General features: G+C 43.0%; 2 protein-coding genes across 2 annotated transcripts in view; one reads left to right on the top strand and one right to left on the bottom strand.

Annotated features, from left to right (window-relative positions):
• Positions 1-22523, top strand: part of LOC308120228 (formin) — a 51704-nt gene extending 29181 nt beyond the window's left edge. The window contains exons 13-17 of the mRNA XM_080480702.1: positions 7397-7489; positions 13272-13323; positions 18568-18717; positions 20681-20762; positions 20866-22523. Coding sequence (XP_080336828.1) covers positions 7397-7489; positions 13272-13323; positions 18568-18717; positions 20681-20762; positions 20866-20910 — 422 coding nt within the window. The 3' untranslated portion in view covers positions 20911-22523. The remainder of the gene's footprint in view (positions 1-7396; positions 7490-13271; positions 13324-18567; positions 18718-20680; positions 20763-20865) is intronic.
• A 1276-nt stretch (positions 22524-23799) lies between these two features.
• Positions 23800-25767, bottom strand: grem1b (gremlin 1b). The gene is made up of 2 exons (XM_080480638.1): positions 25445-25767; positions 23800-25094 (listed from the first exon to the last, which is right to left on the bottom strand). Exon 2 carries the CDS (start codon positions 25089-25091, stop codon positions 24525-24527), a length of 567 nt encoding a protein of 188 aa, XP_080336764.1. The 5' UTR covers positions 25092-25094; positions 25445-25767; the 3' UTR covers positions 23800-24524.
• Between the last annotated feature and the right edge of the window lie 1472 nt (positions 25768-27239).

Below are 27239 nucleotides of genomic sequence, written 5' to 3'. Positions count from 1 at the left end.
CGTCTTTCAGCAGAGCAGTTTGGATGTGAGTGTACGTCCCGTGGACTCGTCCTGCCCTCCGCGCGGAGGTTTCTGTGGGTGTGTTCAGGACCTGGAATGGCCTGGGGGAGCTTTTCCCAGTTTCCAGACTTTTGTATCTTAACAACCGCGTCATCATAACACCGCAGCCTCTCCTGTTTCAGGACCGACGTCTGAGGCTTTAGAAGGGTCCTTATTTCACTGTCGCGCAGCATCAGGATCCCCCCGAATAAAGATTTCCACATCGTGGAGGAAACGCCGCGGCGACGATTTGCAGATAAATAAACTGGAACACTTTTGATGTCGGGTGCTCGGAACGTCTTGGGCGCCGAGACGCCCAGAAATCCAGCCAGCCAGCCTGTTAGTCTTGGCCAGGGCCACACGGGGGTTAAAGGCGTTGCCCCCCAGTGCCCCTGGTGTCTGTGGTTATTTAAATCAACCAATAATACGGCATATGAAAGCAATTAGATATGCTCCACAGCTCTCCCCTACGTCTTTCAGATTGCTGTTAAAGCCCTCTCCTCTCTGACCTGAGGGAGAAATACAAAGAGTCTACTAAAGTACCCAGACCCACCTCAAGCTGTCACTCATTTATTAGGAAAAAATGGAAGACCTGAAGACAATAAATGCAACGCAAAGGGCCCTCGTATTTGATCTCTGCTGCGGCGCAGTCTGGCACAGTAGTCCTCGGGGGGATTAGCATCACAGGGCGAGCGTCTGATTGTGGATGTTTGGTGAGCTCCACCTATGACTCCCACCATTTTTATCCTCTCCAGCCGCCGAGAATAAATATTTATGCCGGGCTATTATAAACCAGCCTAAAGAAAGCAAGTGGTCCTAATTATAAAGCTAACACAGATCATTTCCATCCACACTGTCTGACACCGAGAAGCGAACACTGGCTCACGCGTCTCCTCACCGGATCCCGAAGTGGAGGCGATGATCGGCCTCCTCTTCTCCCGCGTTAAAAGACTCTGACAGTCAGATTCAGGCTCCTTTAATTGCTCTTTCCTTTGCGGATTTCCCACTATCGTGCATGGAATATCAATAAATAAAGGAAATGTCAGAGTAATACAATCCATGTAAAGCAATTAATGAAATGCTTTTATCATCTACACTAAGTAAATCCTATTGAAATACGTGACTTTCATGTATGTTAAAAGGAGTTTTGAGTTTCTATTTTGGTTTTCAGGGTGTGATTTGCTGACGCTTGACAAACCTGAAATTTGAATGAAAGAACAGCAATTTCAGCAAATCTAAGCCTCAGTTCACCGTGTGCTTTACAACTTAGAGATCACAGTGGATTTTCAATGAACTATTTACATCTTATAAAGCATAAAACATTTGGCCAATTGTTTTTGGAAATCGAAAAAAATAGTCGGCGAATTTCACATTAGGATCATAATAACTTGTCAGATTCTGTAAATCATTATTAATGTCGACACATTTCTATGTCTGTGTCATAATCCTGATCACCTGAACTGACTCATCACACGATACAAAATGAAAGAAGATAAATCATGTGCCTGGTGGTCAAAGAAATATTTTGCAGTAAATTGGACTCTCTGGCGGTAAAGCTCTGGCCCGCGGGCCGTGCGTTTGACACTCCTGTCTCAGTTTTTTACGTCGGGTGGGTGATAGATCAATCATCCCCTTCACAGCATTTAAAACGGCACCAGCAGACCTGACAAAATGAACTCACTAATTATTCATACTTTGCTTCATAAATATACATTTTCACTATGTATGAAAATGTATATTTGAAATGAAAGCAGAGAAAAAATGAATGGCTGTGAGGATTCAATATAGAATAAATAGAGCTTTAATACGTTTTTTCTAAGTCTTCGCTGCAACCGCTGGACCTGTTACACTTCATGGTCTCAATAGAAACCTCATCTGCTTCACATGTAACACCATATTTAATACTTCTCCACACGAGTTGTGGCTTTATGTTCCTGGACGTTGGTCGGTGATGCTCAGGAACCGCTTGGCTGAACTCTTCTTCGCTGGCTTGCGCTGAAACACGATCCTTCCTTAGATGGGGCTTCCTGTTTGGTGGAGAGGGTGATGACCTCTGTCTGTGCTCCTCTCAGGGGGGAGAGGGACGAGTGAGACGCCACCAAGACGTGAACCTACTGTAGGACTCGCAGCTACCTCTGAAAATGTCCTCAATAGATGCGTACGCTCAGCTTTTGATCTCGGCTATAAAGCTGATTTCATTCTAAGTATTCTCTTCAACTTGAGCTGTGCAGCAAGAATTTCTGGAAGGGACTTCTCCAGCCTGTAAAGATATCCTTTTAAACGCCAGGTAATTGGAGCAGACAGATAGACAGGGATGCTACTGAATGAAATAGGATCAAATAAAAAGAAACAGTCAGAGCTCATTTGCTACTCAGAGGAGTTTAGTGTTTCATAGAAGGCCTGGCCCGGGTTAAACATTCATCACCGTAGCAAATCAGACAGTGTCCTGATTTTAAATGGCCTTTAATGTCAGGTTGAGGCAGGGCCTTTAGCCTGAGCTCCGTTTTACGACGGTCCTTCACTCCGACTCGGCAGCATGTGTGGAGGCACGACCACTTCTCTTCTGAGCAAACAAGAGAGGGATCAGGCTCCATATTTCCCCCATATATCACCCTAAAACTTGTTTTTTTTAACATGTGTGGATACTTTTCTTTGCATTCAGCTTCAAAGCCATAAAACTGTTTGCGAATTATTGTAGTCGATTAAATGCTAGTTGATTTAGAACAATATTTTTATAAATATAGGAGGATGAGCCCATTGTACAGCGCTTAAATCACGTTACATCCACATTAAGTGTCACACTTTGCTCACTTTATGCAAGTTTTGATTGAATTTGATAATAATAAGAGCCGGTTTCAAGTGAAAACTTTTTGCTTTGCTCTTTAAAGCATCAGCCAGAGCTGCTGCTGTTGGATTGTGATCTCTTTCTGTTGAAGTGTGACAGTAAGTGTCACATGCTTCTCTGGTTTGCTCTGTCATTTGTCTGTTTACGCTTCATCGTGATCGGGGTGAGCCAGTGAGGCAGAATCATCCATCAAATAGCCCGGGGAGAGATCCTGCGGTTTTCCACAGGGTCCTCATCCACTCTTCAGTGTTTTCTCAAAGTCTGTGCGCCGTTGCTGTGCATTGTCTTTGCATGCTGTCATTTCCTGGTAGCTGGACGTGGCGCTCTTGCTCACTGCGGTTAAATCGCAAGTACCTATTGAAATCAGAGTCAAACCACGCGTGTTTGTTTTTGTCCTTGTTTAGCCCGCCTCATCCACAGCTGCTGATGCAAAAGCCAGTCGACTCACTCCTACTCAGATGTGATTAATTCAGGAGAGTCCTCGGTGAGATATCGGAGCATGTTTGTGTTGGTGTGGAGCCTCAAGCTTTGAGTCTTAAACTCATTGAGGAACTCGTGGAAAATCGCTCTGGCTTTTAACAAAGTCCATGAAACACTTGTTAACCAATCAGCTCGTGCCTATCAGGAAGCAGAGTTTATAAATGACTTACAGGCGTGCACCAAACCACACTCCCGAGTCATGTCTGCATTAGCACCCCAGTCCCAGAGCTGCTGAGTGGATCTGTTTCCCCTTTTGGCTTTAAAGTGCGCAGCCGTGGCTCCGATCGGGATCCCGTCTGTCTGTGGCGGTGAACTTGCTCCCCTGTGGCGACGTGACTGGGCAGAGAGCATGATGGGACAAACGGTGCCAACCACCGCATGAGGGTCACTGCATCTGTGTAACTGTTGTTGTAAACTGCGCAATCATTGTGGTTTTACGCACGCAAACAGGAAGTGGTTGCAGCTGATTATTACCTGTGTATAGACTTCAACATCATCAAACATATGATATATAAACACACACCCAGTGGTAAAAACAGTGCAGTCTTTTGAAATCCTATATATATATATAATGTAATATGTACTATAAATCAGTTTTAGATCTCTTTGGAGCATGTAAGATTTAATTAATGTACACTAGTCAGTGTTTTTCAGATTTAGTTTTTCAGTGTCAGCCCTTGATGAATTTAAAAGTTTTACTTGAATCTGTTGCTGCTTTTTTTGTTCTCAGTAGTTAGTAATAGAGACGCACTGCACCCTCTTGTAGTGTGAAATGGTAATTCAAAGCGAGCTGTGGATAGCCGGAAATTTGAATTTGAAATTTGGCGTACTGTACCTTTAACTGTTACTTTACTCATTATTAACAAACATAACTCCTGATTTTAATGGCTGTACCTTGGATTAAATCATCATTTATCATGTCAAGAGACCCATTTTTCTACAAGTGAGGAACTTTATCTCTGTTTATCACAGTGGCTGACAACTATCAAACTCCAAGTCCCAGGAGAATATGGACTAGTAGTCACTGTGGAGGCTGCCATTATTGTTACTGTCCATCTACTCGCACATATCAGCAGACCTATTTACTACAGCTGTGGTGCTCATGCGCAGTTGCAGCGTTTCAGAGTCATAGAATTTTTCAAAAAGTTGTATTTTTAGTGACTCGGAGCACCGTTGTCGTGAAAATTGTCAATGTTCTCTTGAAAGCGTTGTCATAGTTGCTTTAGTTGTCTGAGTAGCCTTAGTTGTTTTATTTGTTTGTTTCCATTGTAGGCTACGTTTTGTAGTTTATTTGAGCTGTTTTGGCTATTCAAGACATTCTATATCTTTTGTTCATTTTTGTCATTTTGACTAATTTGAGGCATTTGAGCATTTTTAGGGGCAATTTAGCTGTTATAGCTTTTTTAACCTATTTTGTAATGCCAATTTTAGCTGTTCAACTTCTTTTCAGGCAGTTTTAGCAAGACAGTGAGTCTTTTTGAAAAACAGTACGGTGTGGAAATAAAATACAGAAAAAAATATTTTTAAAAACATTTAGACATTACAATATCTCATAGCTTCTGGGGGCCATTACAGAGAGGCCAAAGAGTCACATGGATCTAGAACCACAGGCTCCAGAACCCCGATATCAACATATTTCCTCTGTAAAGCACATTTAATGCAGATCAGTGAGAGTACAGAGTTCAACATGGACAAATGACAAGGTGGTAATGAGACAAAAAAAAAAAAAAGCAAATCCTCAAGAAACATCAGAAAGAGGGCGCCTGTGTAGTGCGATGACATCAGTTGCAGGAGAATCTCTTCTCAAAGGCAATTTTCCTCCCAAAAAATGTATCATCATCTCCAAACAATGTCTCTAAGTCAAGCTTCGAGTCTTTATTCTTTACAGCTGCTGTGTTTTTGTGGGCTTCCTCCTTGTGGCCTTTGCTGTCTGGACCACATTTGGAAGAGAGCCGCCTCAAAATTGTAGACTTGCTGTTTTGAACACTGTTTTAATGGGTCCTTTAGAGTTGGGGGATTTCGGGTAAGGAAATGTGGTTTGTCCAAACAGGATATTTTGGTTGTCATGTTTATTTCTGTTTTTTATTTCGATCACTGCCGGCTCTCCCTGCTCATACGTTTATAAGGTGTCCTGGCATCCAGACTCCGCGGCTTATACGTTGTTACGTAATTCCCCCGATTTTAATGCCCCAAACATCGCGTTTCCTCCGATTTATTAAGACGTCCAATAAATAAAAGATGGAACAGAAAAGGCTTTGCCGAGTTGCAGGTGTAACGGTCTCCACATGCGAAGATGTGAGAGCCGGACTTGGATCTGTGAAGTGAGACAGCGGCCAGACCTGTTAATGTTCTCGTTCTGTTGCAGAAGTATTTTGCTATCCAGTCATAAGCGAGTTAAGGTATTTATTGCAGCCATTAATGACTTACAGATTGAAGGATTGTGCCAAGGTTCCTTTCGCCAGGCGTCTGTTTGTATAGTAACGCGGGCTTATAGCGGGGAGGAAATGGGGAAAGGTTCAGCTGGAACGGGCTCAAACGCGGCTGTTTCCTCTGAGACCGTGTGAGCCGGATCGTTTGGCACGACAGAGGGAAAACCATCCGCAAACAGCAAACACATCTGCTGCGCTCACATGTCGCGGCGGCACTGCGGGACGAATACTGCACGGCGCACAAGTTTATTGCACACCAGTGTCTAAATTGTTTTTAATTAGGCATTTTTAAAGTCCTGTTGCAACGCAACACAAGCCTGAACACTTAAATTGAGACAATACCGATAGATAAATCATCGGTTTTCCACCCGACTTCAAGTTAAAGCAATAAACTGGAGTGAAAAGAGGGAATTCTGATTTAATCACTTGATTGATTTTTAGATGAATTTACCTTTTCCGAAGGGGGTTGGGGTCATTTTTCTTTTCGTACCACACCTTTACCCAGATTTTTCACTAGAAATCATAATGAAACGCAGAGTTTAAAACTAATTAATGCTTTACCGGGAGACATTTTTAGAATTAAATGTGATTAAAGTAAGAAATGTAATTGTACAGACTAAGGCACCTTTTGCACAACAATATTTTTTTTCAAGTGAAAATGGAAAACTTTTGTTGCGTTATGGGTCTCCAATGACATGACAACAGTGCTCAGAGTCACTGAAAAGACAACTTTTTTCAAATAAGGTGGAACTTTTTGAAAATACTCAGGCTCTGTGAGAACAGGTGAAAACTTTTTTTTTGTTTGTTTTGTTTTCATCACGCCAACTCCGACTCCATGGAAGTGGAGGGAAAATGCAACTTTTTGAAAATGCTACAACTTTGTGGAAATGGCAGGAAAACCTTTCTGAAAAGCTGAAATGTTCAGTAGATGGACAAAAACGTTTCCTCCAGAGTGTCATGACTCCCAGTTCATATTATCCTTGGACTTGTAGTTTTATTGTTGAGAGTCACCGTAGCAGCAGTCCAACTTCATCGTCTGTCCATACGATGTTTGTGTACTCCCATTGGTAATGTTTATAACGTATTGTTCTCTGGAAGCACATGTGTCAGGTTTCATCCCAAAATCAAGTAACAGCACCCACTAGTGGCCGACCATGAACCCTACATCATCTTCAAAACACTGCTGTGTAAACACAAAACTTTTCTGAAACTAAAACGCAAACATTATGCGTTTTCACTTGAAACGCTGTCGTGTAAACGAGGCCTAAATGAACATCTACAAATGGAACAGGTGTGATAGTTGCAGCCTTATGATTTTAGTGTCTTTGGATCCAAACAGTATTTCACAACAAAACGATTTTCCTGTGATTTTCATGATTTGACCTTGATTTTAATACCTCGTGTGAGATTTGGCATCTTGTTTTCACATGTATTTTTAAAATACATTTATTTATGTGTTTTGTATAGTTTGCTGGTGAGGTAGTTTTAAACACTGAGAACAACATTGTGTTTATCTTCCACAGAACTTCTCTAACTGACTCTCGATTTTCTTCTCACTGTAAATAATCATCTTTTAAATCGATTTTTCTTCTCTGTTCACCAGCTTGTGAGAAGAATGTGCAGAAAGTGTGCGCGAACTCATCCGAGGAGCACCTGCAGCCCTTCAAGGACAGGATGGAGGGATTCATCTCCACCGGTGGGTCAGACTTTTCTTTGAGACAACTTTGATTATCTTTTTGGGTGTTTTTTTACACAGTTTCATTTCATTTTATTTAAAGCACACTGAAATATGAAAATCAGTAAAATGCACCAGATAGTTAATTCACAATGAATGGAAATGATGGTTCGTGGATTGAAATGTGCTATTAAAACCTGGAAAGTATTCCAAAATTGGCACAAAAAAAAATTTGCTATTATACTTCTTTTACATTATAATGTTTGTATAACATTAATTTAACACATTTTCCAATCAGGCTGTAACAAGAAAATGTGGGGGAAAGTTGTGTATTTTTAGCTTTTTCATTCATTTGTTCATCATTTATTCCCGATATAGCTGCCTGCAGTCAAGTCTCACTTTAAAACAAACAAGTGTCGGGATCATAGAAAGAACCTTTCTGCACCGCACCAAAAGAAGAAGAGCTATTACGCATGTAAACCCGGTGACTTTGCCATTCGGGTCCTGTTGTTTAAACAGGTCTGCGTAATCTCCGGTTTCCTGCTCGTCCTTACCAAACAGTTTCTACCCGACGAGATCAGTGGAGTCATGTCCGTCAAGTTTTTGTTTTTGTTTTTAATTTTCATCCTCTCCCGCTCACTCATGCACAGTGACACTCTAGTTTTCTCACTGCCAGATAGAAATAATGAATGTTTTCGCTCGGCCCGGCTCACCAACCGGCCTGTCTCATGCGAGGTTGTTAAGAAAATTCTCAGTGTCTTCAAAGATGAAACATTCATTTGGACAGGGGATTTACAGCCCTGAAGACAGCCATGAAACCAAGCTTACCGAGCTTGTAGAAAGGTCCTGTTTTCACCCAGACGCACAGCGTGGGACCTTTTAAAGAGAGGCACTTACAGTTGTGTTTTTTTGGCGGTGTCAGACAGTCAGCTGGTCGAGGGGAAGTCTCCGGCTCCTCGGTGTGTGTGTGTGTGTGTGTGTGTGTGTGTGTGTGTGTGTGTGTGTGTGTGTGTGTGTGTGTGTGTGTGTGTGTGTGTGTGTGTGTGTGTGTGTGTGTGTGTGTGTGTGTGTGTGTGTGTGTGTGTGTGTGTTTTGGTCCTCGCTGGGAGAGGGCGTCTCGGTGCACTGTAAGACAGCATGAGGACGGCGGTCTACGGGCCTGTATGAGGGGATCGCATTGCTCCTAACATGGTTCTCATGTACTCCCAGCTTCCATAAAGCTGGCAGGACATCTCTGGCTGCGGCCTTGTAAAGCCTGGCTGGCCTCAGTGGATCCCTCCTGGAGACCACCGTGACAGGAGAGCGACTTCCCCGACACTCGGATCATCTCGCCGTCTGTCCCCTCTCTGACCCGCACACTGCTGTACTCTGCACTCTGAATGTGAAGCCGGAACTATATGACTGAACATGATACAAAGTGTGTCTAATGTGTGAGTTTAGAGCTAACCGGGCGAGTTTTACTACGTCTGTATGAGACATAGCAGCTCTGTTTATTGAACCTGTTGGTAACACACTTTTAAAGTTATCGCACTTTGTGCCTTTATGTATAATTATGAACATTTCTGAAGACAAACCCTCCAAAAAAAGACATCAAACTTTCCTCTGTATTCCAGTGAACCATCTAAAAGTTAGTTTTTCTGATATAACCAGAGTTAGAAGTTGGTTTTGTTGTTTGACTGTGGTTCCAGAGGTGATAGGGGTTCAGGGAGGTATAAGTCAATGAAGAAAGCTAAATGCTTGCAACTTTGGGGATTCTAGAATTGGGATCAAACACATTCGGGTTCAGGGGCCACGTACAGCCCAATTTCATCTCGAGTGGGCCGAACTGGTGAAATAATTCCATACTAACCTTTAAATTAAAATTTGTAAGTTTTTCTTTGTTGTGGCGCAGAGTAAATCCAAACAATTACTATAGGAAATGACTACAATCACAAGATAAAACCAATTTTAATGACTCACAACACAGTGAAATGTCCAAAAAACGTCTCCCATCGCTGTTGCATTGTGCATATTTTTTACAAACGCTCACTGACTGCATGGAGAAAGAAATGTGTTAAAAATGAATCTTTTCTTTGACATATTGACCATTTGCTTGGTGTGTTTGCGGCCAGATCGGAGCCTCTCGCATGGCGGTTTGACGCCCTGTATTAGCATATCGTGGTAGAAACCCACTCTCTCAGTAGGATGGCCAACTTGGTACACGGATGTGATTGGATGAGAATTTCTTTATATTCTGTGCACAAGGTGACTCCATTCAATCCAGCCAGCCCGCAGCATGCGATTTGACATCAGAATACATGCATTTCTTTGCATGTCTTTCAAAGCTTTATCTACTACAGAACTGGCCACTGGCAACAAAATCTGCAAACGAAATCCATCCCTCCACAATGTCCAGTCCCAGACCACCACACACACACATACATTCACACCTACGGGCAAAGCAATCCTGTGGGACACTTGTAAAGCCTTTTCCTCCATGAACAGTCCTCCTGAAGCGGTTGGCCGTGTTCCCGGGAGCGGCGATGTGTAATCAGCGATGGTTCCATGACTTCGAGCGGCTCAAACAAAGAAACAGTTCTCACATCAAAGAGCGGCCGACGCTCTTAGACTCTGACTCATCATCGAACGAGCGCCGTTCTCGCTCAGGTAGACGCCCGGGCAGCTGACTTACAGATACATGTGCTCAACACATGATTTGATAGATTGAAATGAGGCTGCGGAGGGGCTTCGGGGGAGGATTCTCAATGAGGATCAAGTCTCGTTCAAATAGTGAATGCAAGAAAAAGTTGTCATTAAAGACATGATGTATTACAATATAAAGAACAGGAAGTTAGATTAACTTAATTAGAACAAGTTTCGATATTGTAAACTTCTTCTAATCCGCTTAGTATGTAGTACTAGACTAAATGTTCACATGAAAAAACCTGCAGAATGCAACAGCTAGAGGAGAAGTATTTGGGGACAGAGAGGACACAAGAGGACACCCTCATTATTCTATTGCAGGAGACAATTCAATAAATCTCCACTGCATAGTGATTAAATCTACTTAACCTTCTTCTTCTTCTTCTTCTTCTTCTTCTTCTTCTTCTTCTTCTTCTTCTTCTTCTTCTTCTTCTTCTTCTTCTTCTTCTTCTTCTTCTTCTTCTTCTTCTTCTTCTTCTTCTTCTTCTTCTTCTTCTTCTTCTTCTTCTTCTTCTTCTTCTTCTTCTTCTTCTTCTTCTTCTTCTTCTTCTTCTTCTTCTTCTTCTTCTTCTTCTTCTTCTTCTTCTTCTTCTTCTTCTTCTTCTTCTTCTTCTTCTTCTTCTTCTTCTTCTTCTTCTTCTTCTTCTTCTTCTTCTTCTTCGGACTGGGAATCATGACATTCTGGAGGCTGCCGTTGTTGTTCTTTTCCGTCTACTGAGCATGTGCAGAAGAACTCTTTTCTACGATCGTGGTGCGCAGTAGCAGCGTTTCAGAGGATTGCCTTTTCAGTGGTTTCCGAGCACCGTTGTCGTGTGATCGGACCACCAAAATGCAACGACAGCTTTGCGTTTTCACCTGAAAAGGTTGTCGTGTCAATGGGACCTAAGAGTCATGTCATCACCTTTAAACTCAAGCATATATCCCACACCAACTAGCGCAATCTTGTTTAAATCTGGTTTTCCTGTGTGTAAAATCAGAGAGATTTCTGCACACATTCAATAAGTGACATTTCTTGAAAGTTGCTAATTCGAGGCTTTTGATAATGTGGTAACAGAAAGATAACAAATGAAATTGTCCTTTTTAATAATGTATTTTTACACACAAATCTTTTAATTTCCATGTTTTTGTCTTTTTATCTGATATTCTTGAATCTTTATACCGACTTAACTCCCGATATATCGCTGAACTTAACCAGTCCTGGTTACCTCTGAATTCCAATACCTCCTGAAGTGAGATTCATCATAGAGTGTGACTCTTTGAACCGGATCGAGGTTTTTCCTTCTGTTCAAGAGTGTTTCTCGTGTCTGAGCTGTCAGCAGGACTCTGACTCTGGCTGTGGCTCTGAGACTCGTCCTGATCTCTCCCAGACCCAAACCCAGCGATCAGTTCTCTCGTTCCGTCACTGCTTTTGCTCTCTTGTCCTTCAGTCCCGGTGGAAATTCCCCCCCTTCTCTCATTTACTTGATTTTTATTGAATGTGTCTTCGCTGAACTTCCCTGATCTGATCTTATTCACTGATTTTCTGGAATGTGTCTTTATGTTTCCACCACAGTTTGTGCGCCTTTAAACACGGCCCTCCTGGAAAACACCATGTTTTCGCAACACCTCTAATCAACCTTTTTTTTTTTTTTTTTTTAACAGCCGCTCTTTGAAACCTGTGGGGATGCTCGGACTGGCATATTTTTCATGTTGAATATTCGCCACGGCTAATTGAAAACAAATTCCCGCCTGTGCGAGTGCATGCGTATTGTCACATCCTCTCTGTTGTTCGATGAGTCAGGCGCAGAGGTCCGCTGTGTCGGAGCAGAATTCGCAGGGGGAAAAGCGAGCGTGCCGAGGAAGCTGCTTTTGATGAAGTCTTAAGAAATTCATCTGCGCTGGGAGGGAGGCGGGGCGGGGCAGGGGACGTGAGCGCGGATGTTTTATGGAAGTCTTCAGCATCCCTCGTGAGCTGCCCCTCCGTCTCTTTTTGTTATCTGGCTGCTAGGTAAATCGTCGGCCTCGGAAAAGTGTGTCAGAGGTTTTTAAAGCCCTAATTTATTGTCCCTCCTCAGCATGCACGTCTCATAACTTTCTAGTTAGCGACTAGTGGTTTCATGTTTACACCGGGAGTGGAGGAAGAGAAACTTCACACATCCTCTCTCTCTCTCTCTCTCTCTCTCTCTCTCTCTCTCTCTCTCTCTCTCTCGCTCGGCTCCTGTGCCACCTCTGCACAGTCGCAGCAGAGGGGTACCTCAGGCGCCAGCCTGACCCCCACTGAGACTAACGCCATTGGTCACGGCCCCTCTCCTCTTCCCCCTCCTCCCTTTATCCCCAGACGTACAAGCCACCCTCCCCTCCTTCATTACCCCTTCTTTTGCCCACGTACATGTAAAAAAAAGAAGGAAAGTAAAAGTAACGGGGCTGGTTGATCGGAGGCTAGAGCTCACCTTCTCCCAGAAGACCCCCAAACCTGCCTTTGAACAATTTTTTGGAGACTTCCCCCTCTTAAATCTTCAAGTAGGAAAGGTCCCCCATCATTGTAAAAAGGATGAATCTGGAAAAATGCAATAAATCTGAGATCACAGGCACTCTCTGGCCCTAGATAAATTCTTGCACCTCGGCCTGGCCCGCCGCACACATCTGCCTTGCATTTAGACACTTTTACATGGCAGGAGTCCACAGGAGCCTCCAGTTCCCAAGCGTCTCTGCTCAACCCCGCACCCCCTGCTCCAGCTCTGATCAGAACATAGGTTTACACGTTCAAACACACACACACACACACACACACACACACACACACACACACACACACACACACACACACACACACACACACACACACTGTGCAAACAGACCACCACTCCCCCCCGAGCACAGGCGTCACACTCTCACACTCTTGTGTGTCAACACACAGAAGCATGTCAAACTTTACAATGTGCTTAACAGTCACTTGGATAACATGCTCAGTGTGTCAGTGACATCTCAACCTTTTTTTCTTCTTCTTCTCCTCCCCTCAGTGGACACCTCCCAGGGGTGGCTCATGAACACAGCGCCCTCCTCAGGAGTCACTTCTTATTCAATCAAAACTAACAATCTACCTCATGATCCATCTAAATATGTCTTTTATTATGTCTTACAGCTCAAAAGGACCACGCTGATGAAGAGGAGCTACTAAACGCTGCACAGAAAAGGTAGGAAAATGGCTTTTTTATACCTTAAATTGTCACCGCTGACTGGACTTTGCGTGCATATATAATATAACCATAACTCCTAGACAGGTGATGATATTTAAACTACTGAAAAACTACACAAAGAGAGAAACAGAGCTTCGCACCCATATAATATAGTATTGTCATTACGGTGGCCCACAGGTATTCTGCACATTTATAACTATATTTAAGAACGTTGATGTTATCATGTATATGTAGCACACATATTTAGTGGACAAACCACTCCCTCATTGCGCATTTTTGGGCAATTGGACAGGCATGGTAGCCTAAACAAATCCAGAATATGTTCATATTCTCTATCACCAGAGCAAATTCCTCCAAGTGTTATGGATTGCAAACATTAAATAGCTCTGCGGAGTTATGTAGCCTGCATTCTGTAGATGGCGTAGCTGCATCTGATAACACTGCAGCAATGTTTGTGCAGTTTTAAACAGATGATAAGGTAAGAAAAAGGGAACTCTCGAACCGTTTGCTGCTTTGAGGAGAAGGTCAAATTTCATCTGACTTAATACCAAAACGTTTGATAAAGTCTTTGTATTTTCATAATCGCTTGAAATCAACACGTATGAGCCTGAACACATCGTGTGTGCCCCCCCATGCCAAGTTTTTGTGCAGAGAGTTTTCTGACAGGCATTTGATTTATAGGCACAAGACACATTGGCAGGCGCAGAGCTCGCCGTCCGGACGAAATCATATCTGGAACGTCTCATATTGGAAAAAGATGGCGGCGCAGACAAACAAAGCAAATAGATTATTTTGGCCTTGTTTAGATAGAGAGCAGGATTGTTTGCTTTATGTCGTGCCTCTCCCACTTCCAGAATAAATCACGAGGGCGCGTAAAGGAGAAAAGTGAAAGACGCCGGACTCTGGGAAAAATGGAAACTATAAACAATTAGAAAGGTGATCGCTTTGGACAACACTATAAGTCAGCGGATGGCTCCGGACTGTTCTGTTTCATGTTGCTCTTTGTGAGCCAAGAGATTTTTCTGCACCTCTTATTCTCTGCACAAGTCCCGCCCTCGCCACATAGTGTAGCGTCTGTCCACTGAAACAGGCTGTGTGCGTGCGTGCGTGCGTGCGTGCGTGCGTGCGTGCGTGCGTGCGTGCGTGCGTGCGTGCGTGCGTGCGTGCGTGCGTGCGTGCGTGTCTGGTGAATGAGTGACACCACTGTAATGAAGGTGTTGAACTTGGTGGGGGAATATTGATCAAAAGGTGACAGCGCCTTTGGCTTTAATGAAGTTTTCCTTTAATTTCATCTGAAGAGGGGGGCTGGCCGACTGGCGCTCGGCAGAAGCCAGAGGAAGGCGGGGGTCTCTTTCTCAGGTTCCCACCGAGCCACCTCGTAAAAGTGACACGCCGTTGATGAATATGGGCGTCAGCGGGCTCCCCGGGCCCTGGGTGGGCTCTCACATCTGTGCTGGATGAGGGATCCTCACACAAACACACAATGGCAGCAGCGGCGAGAGATTATGTGCTCAATGTTAATGAAAGAAATAGACAGCCCATCCTTAGTGCTACCTAATACCTCGGCCTTGACCCCGGGCAGGACGAGCCGGCGTGAATCAAGACGTAAACAAGACTTTAAGACAAGGTGTCCAACCTCAATATGTTTTCCAACAAATCACCTCCAGATCATTGGGCTCCGTTTATGAGATTTGTGTTTTTCTTTTACCTGCCGATGGATTTTCGTCCGTCGCTATAAATATAAATCTGACAGAACAGTTAACCTTTAATAAACTGTTCGGGTCAAAATGTACCAATGGGGACATTTTCAAAACCGAAAAAAGACCTTAAATATAATTATTTTAAATCAAATCTCATACAAATTTGTAGCTGTTAAATTAAGCTGTTAAAAGTCAAATTTGATTTTAATATGAATCTTATGTTGGTTAAAACAATGAAGCAGAGCCTCAAATTTGACGACCAGCTGCTATTTTCATTCTTGTCTCATTAATAATGTAAAATAGGGCATGATATAGTGTTGTAACTTATGTTTGTAGTTTTTTTTTACCAAAAATGAGCAATGCAAAACTCCAAAAACACTCTTTCTGCTCTTTAAGACATTTCTTTACAATTTTATTTACAACATGACCAGTAAGTGAGGGTTTATAACATATAATAAAATAGGAGAAACAATATAATTGGTTTTGACTGGGAAATAAAGAATTTATCTGGCAAAGAAAAAAAATCAAAGAAGGAACCAGTACAGATAACTTTAACTCAAGTTGAACTACCGGTGCTTATGTTTCCTGACTTTTACTAGGCTACACATAAAAATACTCCTGTAAAAAGACAAAGTACTCAAAGTATTAGTTACTTTAAGCATTCAAATACATTGTAGATAGCCGGACTGAATTTACATGTACAGAATATCCACATTCACATTCCTCGATAAACAGATTCTTTCTTCTTGATAGAAATCTGAATTTTAAGTCAACTTATGCACGCATTCAGTTGCAATTTATGATTTCAATATAGATTGTGCGGCTTAAAATACTAAAGTATTAGAAGCCCACAAATTCTACCTCACTTCATTATTGTGAGTATTTCTAATTACTTTGATGGTTAAAAGACAAGCATTAGAAGAGGAGTTTTCTTAGAGAAGATTTTTATGCAATAACAACCCAACACATTTCCATCAAAAGGTGAAATATTGCTCAGCTCTTATTGAGGACGTTCCTCTTGTCAGTGACATCAAATTAAATGTCTTTCTCCAATTTCTGATTATTTATAAATCATATAATCTTCAAACCTTTTCATCTGCATTTTTAATTCTTTTTACCATGTACATATGTTTACTGAAGTGGAATTTTTTGTATACTATATCATTACTGTTTATAAATACACTTTGAATTGTGATGTTAAATACAGTTTTTAATGTAGATAAATGTGCATTTTGTGAATATTCTTTTTTAGGTTCCTCCACACGAGATCCTTTACTGTGTTTTCAACAGTTTTTCTACATTATTGCACTCTAACTCTGATATAACGTGCAACATAAATCTTATACTTTCGTAGGAGTTTATTTTAAGGACTGTGCATTGACTTGCAGCTGAGTACAATTAGAGCGCATAAGAGTAGTAGTTTTTAAATCTTAGTATTTATTATAATACAAGACATCATTTTGAAAATAGATTTTAATGCGGGGAATAAATGTTTAATAGTCATGATACATTATGTACTTTTTCCACCAGTGATTGTGGTTTCTTTTAAATTAATTTACATTTAGAATTTTTTATATTTTTTGTTTTGTCTTTATTTTTCCACATGTAGTTTAGCACGATTGAAGCTATGTGTGGATTTTTTTCGTAGAAACATCAGTTTTACTTGAGTAAAAACTTTTCAGTTCTTTTTCCAACTTTGCTTATTAGATTGTTGATCAGTTTTGGTTGCTTCCTCAAAAACAGTATCCTTCATAACTTCTATATATTTTGGCTTTTAACTCTGTAAGATTCAAGCAATGTGAACATGTTTTGATGTAATCACATTTCAAAGATTTCACTGGAAAAACAACAATGCATCAGTCGCTTCACTCCTCTTTCCTCCTCGGCGACTTTAACAACAAAAGCATCTGTTTATGGTGTTTTTGTTTTTTTTTAATGCTCTCTTCTCCTTTTTTTTTTTTTTTCTCCCTTATTAGTGTCATTCAAGGCCGGTCCGTGGTGAACTCTGTGGCTTTCTCCCCAACATGCACTCCTAATTTGTCTGCTCAGTGTTTGGGCTCCTCTGAGGTTTTCTGGTTCTGTCCTCAGTTCCGTCTCATTAAGTTTCCCTCTCCTCCATCATGCTCAATTTCATTTGGCCCCGAGAGCCGTCTCCGCAGTCACCGACGTGCACTTCTGGTTTTTTCGCCGGTGCTGGTTTGGTATCTGGTTGTGCTCGGACGCGGCCTCTGCTGAATCAGCCAACAAACACCCAGTTTACTCCTGTAATCTTTTTACTGGGGAAACAAAGGAATGCGGAGTTGCCTGTCCAAATATTTTCCTGATTCTCACGGCTGTTCATGGTTTTGTAATGGGTCTTTTTTTTTTTTTTTTTTTTTTTATAGCTGTCAGTGAGGAATGCTGACTGTGGGTGCCGCAGTAAACCCTCTCACGGCAGTGGCATCATAGCGTAGACTACAGACATGTACGTTTGTGTGTGTGCGTGCGTGTGTGTGTGCAATTGCGACCGGTCTGCATTCGAAAAAATGAACAAAAAAGTCTGCTTGATTTTGTTTATGTGTTGTCGGCATGCCTGCGTGCGTGCGTGCATCTGTTTTGAGTGAGGCTTTGTGTATCTGCTTGTTTCATCCGCTCAGGAGGCTGAAAGGAAAAGCTGGTTGCTTGATTTGTGCAAAGAAAGCTCTGACACGATGACCCGGGGTCAGGAGAGGAGAGGAGAGGACGGAGAAGCGATCCTGTTCATCGCGCGGGGACACGGTCACCTGGCCGGTGTCAGTCGGTCGGTGAAACATCACCGCGCGTCGTCCCGCTGCCGTCCGCCGCAGAATGATCTACGGTGCTTTCCCGTTATCGAGCATCCCGGGAAAAATGACGCATGGCGGGGAAATGGGAAGCAGGCTCGCGCAGACGCCCCCCTTTTCTCAGACTCTCGGCTGGACGTCTGGGCAGCATATTGCGCCGTCTCACTCCACTTGAACGTGTCTTCGATTAGCGTTGCCAAAAGCCACCGCGCATCTGGAGGTCAAAGCCTGTCCGAGTGTCAATGGGACCGAGAGCATCCCTTGAATCATGGCCTCCCTTTATCAACCCCCCTTTGACAGGCCAGAAAATGTCTTTCATGTCATGGTTGGAGGAGGGAATCCGAAGCAGCAGGCAGAAGTTTCATGGCTTGCGTATGCCGCTGAGAGCCTCCGGCAGAGTTCAGGTTGGGTTACAACTGGACGAAGCCGAGGAGCAAACAAAAGTAATCCACTCGTATTGTGTGAGTGAAGGCATTAAGAAGCAGTGCGAGGGTTCCTCGGTGTGTGTGTGTGGAGGAGCAGCTGTCTCCGTCCCCTGCAGGCCGTGGAGGTCAATGCGATAATGGAGCCGCCGCTACTGCGACCCAGCAGGGTGGACGCTCACCTTCCACCTCTGCTTTCTCGCTCCCACGTCCGACTGCCGCCCTCCCTTAACTCCCTGATCACTTTTTAACGCCGGTGATATCATTAGTAAGTGTGGATAAGATGTCTAAACCTCTCCTGTTTCCTTCACCTTACAGCTTCCAGGACATGGTGAGCTACTTCGGCGTCAAGCCAAAGTCCGGAGAGCAGGAAGTGACGACGAGTCACGTCTTCATGCTCTGGTACGAGTTCGGCAACGACTTCAAGAACACCTGGCTCCGAGAAAACAAGAGTATCTCCAAGGAGAGGTGAGGGCGGCACTCACATCTTTTAACCTCAGCCATGTCCAAAGAATTTGAGTTCAGGGGCCACAAGTAGCCCGACTGTGACACTGAGCAAACGTGATAGAAACGTCTCCATTTTCCCTAAAAACAGAAAATGACTAAAAATATTCTCACGAAGCCAATTTTAATGAAACCTTCTGGTGCAAAATACAGAGAAATGTCCTGTACACTTCTCCTTTAGCTGTTGGATTATGCATGTTTTCACAAACTCACCCTGACAGCATGGCTAATGAGGCTAATGCTAGTTATCTAGCGTTCATGGCAGCATCACTGATATCTCAGCCACTCTTACGATATTAGTTCCAAAATCAATGTTTTCTTTGAACTTGTCAACAGATTGGAGCCTCTTGCGGGCCGGTTTTGCCCCCACGGGCCTTATGTTTGACCGCCCTGGTTTAAATACTCATTTCTGGAATATTCTGGGGCAAACTAAAAACTCGTGTCCAAAACAGCAGCAAAAGTTCCTCCTTTATGCAAATCAACGCCCGTAATCGAGACGATAAGGAGCTTCTGAAATTCATCGCGTCCTGTGTTTGCTTTCATTGCGTAGCGTTCGCATTCCCATCAAACTGCATCGGAGTGTGTTTGACTACTTTTCAAACTATCTCTGTCCACTTGTTTGGTGTGCAGGTTTCTACCAGTATAACAAGTGTCATCGGGGTGTTTGCCGGTTCTATAAAGCAGGAGAGATACTTCATATTGGTTGGTTCATACTCCATAACCTCAGCATCAGAATCGAATTTACTGAGAAAACTGAAACAATGGAATAAACTCTGACTTCACTTCAGTTTTTTTTTCTTTTCTCTCGTCTCTTCCCTCCAATTATTCTGTTGAAAGAGCTAAATTGATGGCATGTCCTGCGAAGTGATACTTATAAAGAACATGACAGATCCCCCTCGTAAAGTCTGACGTGTTTACAGTGTGGTCGACGTAGGAATTCAGTAAAGCAAACAAACAAAAAGAATCGCAGACGGTGCATGTACTCGGGACTTCAAACGAGGCCCGCTGTGTTCAATCGGTGCGTAACGCCTCCGGGCGTCACGCGGGGAAGATGTTCGGAGAGCGGGGCTGTAGGGAAAGCGAGGGAGTTCGGCCATCAGAGCGCAGGAGCGGCGGAGGCCTCGGTCCTGAGCGCGACGAGCTGGGGTCTGGATTTACGACGTGTCCTCTGACCCGAGGCATCGTGTTGGGAGGGCATTCCAGCGAGGGACGGCAGAAAGGGAGAGCTGATAAACACTGTGACGATGCTGGAAGTGAAGCTCAAAGGACGAGGGGAGAAAGTCACTGTCCAGACATCATGTGCTGCTTTCGGGACTCCCAAAGTCGGAGCTGTGAATTAATCCACCCCAAATGGATGTGACGTGTCTCTGCTACCGGTTTACTCGGTAACCGACTCCCACGTTACTCACAGCTGATTGTGCTTACGTACAATTAACTGCAATTTAAATACTGTTCGCACGCTCATAAAAGCAAAGTGTGTTTTTAAAGGCCGCCTCATTATCTCATCAGGCCACTGTCATTCTCGACTGCCTCGCACTTGAGGGGCTTTCACTGACCGCAAACTACCGACACGTTCAGAGTGTGTGTGTGTGTCTGTGTGTGTGTGTGTGTGTGTGTGTGTGTGTGTGTGTGTGTGTGTGTGTGTGTGTGTGTGTGTGTGTGTGTGTGTGTGTGTGTGTGTGTGTGTGTGTGTGTGTGTGTGTGTGTGTGTGTGTGTGTGTGTGTGTGTGTGTTGACTTATTCTTACATTTCCCAGACTAAACCTCCAACTCTGACTTGTATAGATCAGATCTAACCCAGCATCCAAACTACATGTATTATTTGATATGAAGAAACTGTGTTATTTTCCAGATTTCATCGTATCTTTTTCGACACTTTGACGTTTGCTCACGTCAGGCCTCGGCGTCGTTTCTGTTTTCCTCCCCAGGTTGAAGGAAGCTCAAGAAAACATCAAGAAGATCACAGCGGAGAAGAGGGTCGAAACCAAGAAGATCAACGCCAACAGTTTGGTGAGAGCTGATTTATACTCGTCAGAGGAATTTCATTTCCTGAAAGCCGCTCTGCCTTGTGTCAGATCGATACGCTGAGTCTTCTCCCGCCTCTTGCCAACAGAAAGAGAGGCTGCGGCAGAAGGAAGCCGGCGTGTCGTCCAGCTGAGGGGAAGTGACGATGGAGATGCGATGAATGAAAACGGCCCCGTCCTCCTCCTGCCCGCCGTTCCACTTACGGACTTGTAATAAAACCTCGCCAGACTCCCTACTCACTTCCTTACTTATTTACTTTCTCACTTCTCGCACTGCCGTTATCTCTGCACCCGACGCTTCTTTCGCCTTCACCCCGAGGCGTTCTGCCGCGACCCCCCGCGGCGAGGATGCATGGCCGACACAGCCGGCGCGATGGGAGTCCTGAGGGCCAAAGGTTGACCTCATTCATCCAGCGTGGCGTGACCTCTGAGTGGTCAGCTTGTGAAAGGTCTCCAGGGTTCAATGGGATTCGCAGCAGTGCCAGCTGACACGTCCACGAGGTTCCCCCTGGATCCTCCACAAGCTTTCTGGGTTGTTGTTTTTTTTTGGGGGGGGGGGGGGGGGGGGGGGGGGTTTGGTTTGTTTGTTTTCTCGACTGTATCAGACAGTGTAAAAGTTGTGGGATATGGCTTCCTGGCAGAGCCTGCTGAGAGGAAAATCCCTGTTGACAAAACAGATCTCTCTCTCTCTCTCTCTCTCTCTCTCTCTCTCTCTCTCTCTCTCTCTCCCTCTGTAGGATGGCAGTTCCCAGTGTTCTTTGCTGTAGCGTACAGCTTTTCATTCACCACGGCTCATTAAAACTCTTGTAAATATGTCATGCCGATTTGAGGAATATGAGAAACGACCCCGCGCTGGGCTTCAAGTGCAGATGAAGATTTTTTTCTTTCTGTGTATACATATATTTAAAAAAAAAAAAAAAAAGTAATGTGGAGGATTTCTGCTGTTTTCAGGAGAGAGCAGAATCTGGTCCAAAGTCTCGGCCTTCCCTCCGGCAAACACTCTTAAAAAAAAAAACAAAAAAAAAAACACGAGATGAACAAAACCAAACCCTCTCTCGCCAATTAAAAGTTTTCAACCACTCGTTTCGTGCTGCGCATCACATGTACATGGCGCACTCTTGAGCACTTTCCTGCTTGTGGTAGCTGTGAGTTGTAGCACGCTGTAAACCACATTCCCCCCTTGTTATGCTAATGGCGTGCATTATTTAATTTTTTTTTTTTTTTTTTTTCAGCGGCCTTGCACTTTTTTGCACCTCGTTCTCCTATGCAAGATTTTTCTTTCTTACAAGGTTTATATTGCTTCACAGTTAAAAGAAGGAAAAAAAAGTTTATTTTTAAGGAAATATTTTAAGATCATGCTTTATTTTCACAAGTTTAGGGATGTAAGAATGCAGTTGTGTCATTTAAGAAAAGCTTATTTATGTAAGGAAAGAGTTATTTTTTGCAAAAAAAAAAAAAAAAAAAGAGCCTCTTTTTTCCCCTTTGAAGGTATATTTTTCTGAGTTGTAACCAAATGAAGTGAGAAGCTGCTTGATCAATCATTCAGGCGGGAGATGTATTTTCACATGGGGGTTAGTTGAGTGCTGTTCAGATGTTGAGTCGTTTGTGAAGAATGAAGACATTTTTCTCTTTTAGTTTTTCGGAGCAATGAGGGTCTGTATTTTAAGAACAGTTAATGTTTATCACCTCGAGCCATGTCGGTTGCTATACCTCAGACAGACCTCCATGATCAGAATATCCATGAAACTGCTCCTTCTTTTACTTTTTTTTTTTTTTTTTTTTTTTTTTTTTTTAACCCTCCAAAGTGGTTCACATGTGCCATTTATTTTGTATTTTTAAAACAATATATATCTTGAAAGTATATTTTACTCCGGGGGAGGGGGGGGTTTGACCATGAAAAATATGAACTGACACTGACCAAGGAATTGTCGAAGTGTCTGTAGTGATGTACAGTATGTCAGATCATGTATCCTTCAGTAGCTCTCATGTAGGTGCTCTGTAATTTTATGGAATTGTTTTAAATTTCAAGAATAAACTACTGGATGCCCGGCGAGCCATGCTGATGCTGGATTGTGGATGTGAACTCGCACTTTCTCTGGTTCTGTTAAGTCTTTCTGCCAAGTGAATGAGTGAAACCTGAGTCATCAAAGGACATTTAATGATTGATTATACAGCTGAGCTGTTTAATAAACTGTGAGTCAGAATAAATAGAAAAAAACAAACTTTCAGGACATTAAACTGTTCCAGGAAGTCTCCTGGAATCAGATAATTAGCTTCTTCTAAAGAGGAATTTGTCAGATTTAATGTTTATTACGTAAAGAAATGATGGTGTCTGTTTACTTGGCATAGTTTAATCAGCTGTACAACAAGCATAGTTTAAAAAAAAAAAAAGAGAGGCAGTGGCATCTGGATGATCTCCATCATTATTAATATTTGACATAATGGTGTAATTTTTAACTGCATGATTCAAACTGGAAGCATTTGGCCAATAAAATACACAAAATTAAGCTAAAACTATGTGAATCAAATAGTGGACCCTCAATACACTGTCTAAAAACTGCTCTTGTCTGGGTGTTTGGCTTTAGATTTCCGACTTAAATAAAAATGTTGATCTTTTTAGAGGAAATGAAACCGTAATTACACATTTTTTCCAGCTATATGATGAAACCAGCAATCAAGAATCAATAGATTGCTCTGTTTTTTTAAAGTGTAAACATGATGATTATGTAAATAAATAAATACTATGAAAACAGGGTAGATACTAATGCCATTTTTTTTTTTTTTTTTTTTTTTTTTTTCTGACAAGCTACTTGCTCAATAAACGTTGGAATTGTTCAATTTGGACATGATATTCCTTCTGCCCGATTTGCATTGTTAGAAATCAAATGTGTTCGAGTTAAAGAGGTGCTCAGGATGAGTAACCCATGAAGTCCTCTCCACAGTCTGATTGCTTGGCTGCGTGCAGGAGGAATGATTAGTCTCACACGTTTTTCCTACACAATGAGTTAAAATCACATCATATGCACAGTATTCCAGCATCCATTTATTTAGTTTTTCTGGGATAATTTAATCAGAGGAATAAACAAAAACGGTTACATCAAAGTTGGATTCGCAGCTATTTCATCTGTAAACTATATATCATCACCGTCCGTATAAACTAAAGAGAGAAAAGCCTATTGGCTCGTTATTCAAAGTAGGCTGCCGGCTTAAAACAAATACAGGTGGACATTAAAGCGAGAAAAAAAAAAAAAAAAAAGAAATCGAAATTCACAGAAATCAATTTGGTTTAACCTTGAACGATTCTTGAAATGTCGAAAGAAACTCAAGTTTTCATTTACGCATAAAGCCATCCATCTTATTCCACACAGTGGAAACATCCAGTTCAACAACTATACATATATATAGATATACACAAGTAGAAAAAGAAATACAGGGTTGTGAGAAGAAAGGTTTGTCCCTGTCACAACAGTGTTTGGAGCAGTGGAGTATTAAATAAAAACCCGGGGGGGGGGGGTTGTGCAGTCCTACTGGGGTGAGAAAAGCCGTGCGTAAAACGTGCGGGGGTCTCCGTGCGGTCGCGCTTGTTTTCAACCTGGTGAGGAGAATGGTACATGTCATAGTGTGTAGCGCACATCTCCAGATGGAGAAAGGCACGTGTTCTTGGCTGTGTGACAACCAAAGACGATCAACAATCCCCGTCCTGGAGGAAACGGAATCGCCGCGGTGTGCTTTTTTTTTTTTTTTTTTTTTAGTCCAGGTCGATGGATATGCAGCGGCACTGCTTGACGCGCTGGATGCGTTTCTTCTTGGTGGGCGGCTGCTGGTCCGGACAGTTCAAAGTGAATGTCATGGTGGTGAAACGCTTCGGCTTGCAAAACGAACAGGACTGGAAGGCCCCCTCCTCCCTGCGGATGTGCCTGGGGATGTAGAAGGAGTTGCACTGTCCGTAGCAGAAGCGGTTGATGATGGTGCGGCTGACGCAGCCCTCCTCGTGGATCGTCTGTTTGAGAGGCTGCGTCTTGCACCAGTCCCGTTTCAAATACTGGCGCTCCGTCACATGCAAGGCTTCCTGGCTGGACTCCAGCACCTCGTCGGCCGGTGAGGACGAGCCGGGCCTCTGCCGGGACCCGGAGCCCGGCTGCGGAGGCTGCGGCTGCGGCTGCGGCTGCGGCTGCTGCTCCGATTCGTTCGGATTGTTCTTGTCAGGATGAGGAATGGCGCCTTGTGAACCTCGGTTTCTTTTTGATTCCACAGGAGAGGATAGAAACCCGATGATGAAAACCATGCTGCAGAATATGCGCGTCGCGTTGGCCATCCTCTGGGGAGAGGGGGAGAAGAAAAATAACTCATCTGCACCGATACGCACAGCTGTCAGAGCTTTAACGCTGCGTAAAAACGCACGGACCCAGCATTTCCATTCTTCTGTCAACACGTGGAAATGACTTTTGACGAAAAATAACTAGAATTAATTCAAAAGTAGGTAGATTAAAGTAAAAAGTTGCTCTCATAATTCTTGTAACAAGCAAAGGAAAGCCACAAGATTTTGTAAAAAAAACCCGCAAAACTATCTCATGTGTGCAAAGCAGTATAACAATCATAAAGTACAATGTATTGAATATCGTACTTTATATTTAATAATGGCGAGTCGATGCGTCCAGAGCAACTCACCTGTGCCTGTGTCCTCTGCTCCAAGCGCGATGATGTGATCCTGTCACTTTTTCTTCTGCGGCACCTTACGGAGATGATCGGCACCTAATGCTGTCGGCTGAACACTGGCGGAGCTGTGGACGGGTGGGAGACTAACCGCTCCATAGACAGGGGGCCAATGGGGGGGGGGGGGGGTTAATACAAATTGCTCCAGCGCCGGACTGTCTCCCTTTTAAATGTCTGCCAGCTGAGATGTGCACAAGTTATTGGCTAAGGCGCGATGCAAGAGAAAATCAAGACTATCCACCCCCTCAACACTTCCCTGAACCCACTTCAAGAAAACAGACAACCGAGGAGCAGTGAGGGCAGAAGGAGGAGGAGGAGGAGGCAGAGAAGGAGGAGGAAGAGGAGCTGGAGTCTGTGCGCACATGGAAAAAGAAAGTACAACACTTGATTATTTTAGTTTTATTAAGGAAGCGTGACGACAGTGCTACGCCAAATTTCATAATCCCAAACCACCTGAAAGGAGTTCATGTCCCCACAACACAAACCAGCAGAAGTTATCATCACATCCATGAATCCAGCTGACACATTTCCGAGCCCGGGCCCTTTTTTGATTCATAACACCACACATGCATCACCTGCATCCCATAAGAGTGTCTGGACTCGCAAAACCTAAAAATAAAGTGACTATGACTTCATGGCTTACGGAGGAGCAGGTCTGAGGAAAAGCAGCAAACTTTCATTTCTTTGTTTACTGAATTGCATGAAGCTGAAATTCAATGCAGGTTTACACGGAGATCTTTTATTCACCAGAGATCCTCTGCTTCAGTTTATTCACATGCTTCTATCACCACAGTTGTGTGAATGCGTCGTCTGTAATATCATTTGATCCGATCCAAAGTCGTTAATTGCTCGTTTTAGGGTTGCCAAACACCAGCTACACCAGCACATTGCAAACACTTACTGATCAATTTGGGTCTTTATTTTCTAAAAATGCAATGCTGCGTGATCCATTTTCAATAACTTGAAATAAATTGCACTATTACTTGCGGTAATAATAAAATGTAAAATAGTTGAAAAATGATTAAAAGATAATGCAATTTTATTACCATGTGCATTATTGGGATTACAATTAAAAAAAAAGAATAATTCCACCATTATCATGCTGTAGTGATAATTCATGCGTCATATTAAAATAGTGGATTTTAATAGACTATTCAGCTGCTCCATTTTACAGGAGTCGTTAGAAGTCATCACAACCTGGACAGTAATTACTCTTCCTACTACAACTGGGATTTGAAAACGCATTCATCTCACACTCAAAATCCTAGAGCACAACCATTAAAAGTAATCCCCCATCCTCCAAGTCTCAAATCAAATCTACTGCTGCAGAGAATAGCTCTACAGAATGATTTCCACCTTTCATCCACCAGAACAAACAGTTTTACTGAGCAATTTTCTTTTTCATAATAAGAATAATACACCGAGCCTGAAAGCAGCTGCACATTTTTATGATTTTGTTTGTTTACAAGTATCAGATGAACAAAAAAAAGAGAGAGAGAGAGAGTGGTTTAACTAGAAATGTGTTTTACTAAAGCATCGATGGTGAGTTTGAAAGTGACATTAGGTCAAAGGTGAAAGAAACTAACCTGGTTGAAACTGATTGAACTGAAGTGTGGGTGCGAGTGATGCGAGAAGTGACTGTCTGCCTCCCCCTAGTGGAGGGTTGTGAAACCTGCAGCTGTGGAGCCGCATGTGGCTCCACTACCAGCCAGGAAATATGGATTATTCTTTTGCAAAAAAGCTAAAACTA

Source organism: Lipophrys pholis (genome assembly GCF_963383615.2).
Source record: "Lipophrys pholis genome assembly, chromosome: 14".
In the NCBI taxonomy this organism is placed as follows: Eukaryota; Metazoa; Chordata; class Actinopteri; order Blenniiformes; family Blenniidae; genus Lipophrys; species Lipophrys pholis.
Note: the sequence above shows the minus strand (reverse complement) of the source record. Positions and strands in the feature narration are given on the sequence as shown.

Bases quoted from the DNA above. Each gene is read 5' to 3' on its own strand.
- grem1b (XM_080480638.1), bottom strand. From the start codon at position 25,091: ATGGCCAACGCGACGCGCATATTCTGCAGCATGGTTTTCATCATCGGG.